Source organism: Sipha flava, unplaced genomic scaffold (assembly GCF_003268045.1).
Source record: "Sipha flava isolate LNK unplaced genomic scaffold, YSA_version1 496_pilon_pilon, whole genome shotgun sequence".
Taxonomy (NCBI): domain Eukaryota; kingdom Metazoa; phylum Arthropoda; class Insecta; order Hemiptera; family Aphididae; genus Sipha; species Sipha flava.
The window spans coordinates 8,143-11,818 of record NW_020273344.1 but is presented as its reverse complement, the minus strand read 5'-3'; the positions used below and the strand labels follow the sequence as shown (position 1 = coordinate 11,818).

The 3,676-nt window shown below is 28.1% G+C and overlaps 1 protein-coding gene across 1 annotated transcript; it reads right to left on the bottom strand.

The window, feature by feature from the left end:
• Positions 1-545: 545 nt before the first annotated feature.
• LOC112690233 lies at positions 546-1,465 on the bottom strand. The gene is made up of 2 exons (XM_025564201.1): positions 1,457-1,465; positions 546-1,386 (listed from the first exon to the last, which is right to left on the bottom strand). The coding sequence occupies exon 2, from the start codon at positions 1,191-1,193 to the stop codon at positions 792-794; it is 402 nt and encodes a 133-aa protein (XP_025419986.1). The 5' UTR covers positions 1,194-1,386; positions 1,457-1,465; the 3' UTR covers positions 546-791.
• Between the last annotated feature and the right edge of the window lie 2,211 nt (positions 1,466-3,676).

Below are 3,676 nucleotides of genomic sequence, written 5' to 3'. Positions count from 1 at the left end.
CTCTGTGGTCATTGCACCATACCGATCCGACCACAGAGACTCCCCCCCTTATAACTAAACTCAACTTCCCCTTTCCCGTGCTAGTGTTAAGTTATCGTCATCCGTCCTGGTCGCAGTCGTCGTCGTGCACATTGGGTTGCCGACTCTATACACTCACAGGCGGCAAGACGTTGAGTTGCCTATACGGTAGATAGAAGGCGTTTATTACAAATTTAATTTTTTCGTTCTTGGTCATACCAAGTGGTCCCTCGACTGTCTACGATTCATATCGAACAATTTATGACTTTTTTATATATTTTTTTATTATATCAACAGGTTTTTGAATAGAAACGATTATTGATATTTTTAAAAAATTGTACACAACTTTTGCCATTAAACTTTTTTTTTTTATTAAAATCCAACAACATTTACCAACTGTATCAATAAATATAAAAAAACAAAATAAAAATAACACCTTGTCATAAAATATTAGTCATGAATAAATATGAATAAATAAAAATTAAAATTAAATTAACATTTTAGTCTTTTAATTTCCAGTCTTTGGATTTACTTATCACTTATAATAATAGGTTACAAACATAAACATAATTCTTATAATTAACATGGGTAAATGTAAATGTAACAAAATGTATATAAATACATCATATGAAAAAATAAAAATTAAATTAACATTTTAGTCTTTTAATTTCCAGTCTTTGGATTTACTTTTTTATATTAAACAGTAGGCAACAAACATAATTAATTAGTTAATACTTTCAACTATTAATTGTTAAAAGTAAATGATTAGAAGACTATATGGAGTTACAGTTAAAATTGAACTTGAAAAGCCCTCTGCAATATGGTATTGGTTTTTGCATTTTTCCAATAATTTGGGATCTATCAAACTCACAAATATCTTTAACATTTGGAAACCCATACACAAAGCCTTTAAACAGTTTTGTGGTCTTGCTTCTTAAAAATGTACCTTCAAATGTAGATCCATCTAATTGTTTAATGATTTGTCCAATATAATACATGTATACCATATCTTTACTAGATGATTGCTTCAGATTGTCGAGTTGGAAAGATACTAATACCCAGTCATCAACGTTTACTTCATTTTCTTTGTATATAGGGATTACATTTTTAAATGTTATGCCATGTTTCACTACCTGAGGTTCTGAAGTAGTATGAAGAACATTACTTATTGACATTTCAGGTTCGTCTGCATCTGATGAACTTTCATGAGGTAATTCTGTTATTAGTTCTGAGTCACTATCAGTATCTGACACAGTTTCAACACTTTTCCCTGGTTCTACCTGTAATTTAATTGGGAATCTGATATTTTTTGGCTCTTGGATATTTTTTTTTAATATTGTTTTTATTGTTAGATTGTTTCTATTCACCCTCAAAAAGAGATATTTTATAAAATGTGTAATAAAAAAAAAAATAATGAATTTAAAATTATTATACTTACAATTTTCGACTCCTGACATCTAGCTCGAACAATTAAAATGTGTAAGTGAACGGTTAGGTTATTATTTCATGACAAACAGTGAGTTTGTATTTTACGTTTTTTTTTTTGATAAGAAATAGTACATGTTTGTTATCAATTTCACGTGCATGGAGGGAAACATAAATGGAACGTTTCTAGCTTATCGAATTTCGTACTAGTGTATATTCGGTTTAGTGAAGGTTGCATATTGATAACACAAATATTTGATTATAGGGACGAAGAAATAATAATTTTCCTGTTTTTGTTTCTATTTACCCCACTGTTTCTATTCACCCGGTTTTACGGTAACCCTTTTTCATTCTTCAAAATTCCTACATTCATGGTTTGAACGATAAAAAACAAATCAAATATTCCATTATCAAATAATTTAAATATAATAGATGCCAAAAGTATAAGTAACACGTAAGTATTTAAAAAAATGTAATTTATAAAAAATATTGAAATATTAAAATATAAAATTTTTAATGAGAAATTTGTTGCTGCATTTTATTGGCTAATGAATCAACTCTTGGACTGAAATTGGTTGATTTTAGTTGAACACATGCTTCACTTAAATCTGTTCCAAGACGATTTCTTATAGTTGACTTAATAAAATTCATGGAAGAAAAAAGCTGCTCACACGCATAAGTAGATCCAAACATTGTCAAAGAAAGAGCTAGTTTTTTTCATAGATCCAATGAATTTGGAAGACTTTTCCACTCGTTAAGAATCAAATTTTCCGATTTAACATTCCTACCAATTTCATGATGATTATATTCTAGCTCATTATTCAAATTAATAAATTTATTACTCTAGATATTACTCTCCTGAAATTCTATTAACTCCATTTCTAAATTTTCAATACTTAACTACTCAACAAAACTAAGTTCAAGTTCGTCAAATGTAATATTATGGGGATTTATTAAAAATTCTAAAGTTGAATGTAGATGACAAAATTGGGAAAACCTGCTTGGAAATAATTCGTATGCATTTTTTAATATTTTTACATATTTTGTTATTATTAATTGCTTTTTAAAATAAGGAAAATATTTCAAGTTTTCATTTTGTAGATATTTACAAAAAACTTCATTTTTTTTTTTTAATTTTGTTATTATTTAACATAGTTAAAACTGTTTGACCTCGGCCTTGGAGTTTTTTATTTAAATCATTATAAATTAGAGCAAAATCTGTAAAAAAACATCAAATCATTCTAATACTCAATATTCAAAATACTCAAATACGATTATGGTTTACAACTTGATTATTATAGTTTATTTGTAATGTAATGATAAAATAATAATCCGCATGGTCTGAGTCCGGGCCTAGTTTATTTTATTTTGTTTTATTTGGAAATCTATTTTGATAGAACCACCTATGACAAAGATCATCAGTTACGTTTTTTACATTTTTTCAATACACTTAGGCGAATCGATTTTTCAATGCAATTTTTTATAATACAAGGCAACTCCGAAGAAACTCGCAAGAACAAAATAAATCCTATACCACTAAATGCCTATTAAAAAATCACTATATTGCCTATATTTTAAATCAATTAAGTATGTTTTCGTTTTAACTTCTGGCCTGAACCGGTTTCATCAAGCTCTATAGGCTATGGTTCTTAGTGGATCAGGAGAAAATTTCATTGAACCCCCAACCTTGAATGATCGACAAAGTGACTATGATAAGTTTTGCACAAACAGGATTGTTTTAGGTTTTAAAAAATAAAACATTATAATAAGTGCAGGGTTTAAAGTGTAGGAATAAATTAATGATTAATGAAAAACGAAAATAAATAGTAGCTCGACATCTATATAAAAAAAAACTGACATATTAAAAAGCATGTCTCCCTTTTAATTCTATACAAAAGCAGTTTGAAGTGGGTTCAAATTATTTGCACTAAAAATACATGAACACAACATGTGTATTTATATCCATATATAGGTATGGAGGTACCAAACCGCACAGAATTTTTTTCAGAAGTGAGCAAACCAATATTATCATATAATAATTTAAATTTGAATGTCTTTAGGGAACTACTTGTTCAATGCAGATTTTATTCACATATATCAATTCTTTTCATCGCTGTTTTCTTTTTCTTTAAATAACTGTTATTTCGAGGAAGAAAAATTTAAAATGGTCCAAATGTTTCCACCTTCATTAGATATCAGTTATCTGCAGTCATGTGTATGTGTAGAACGAAAA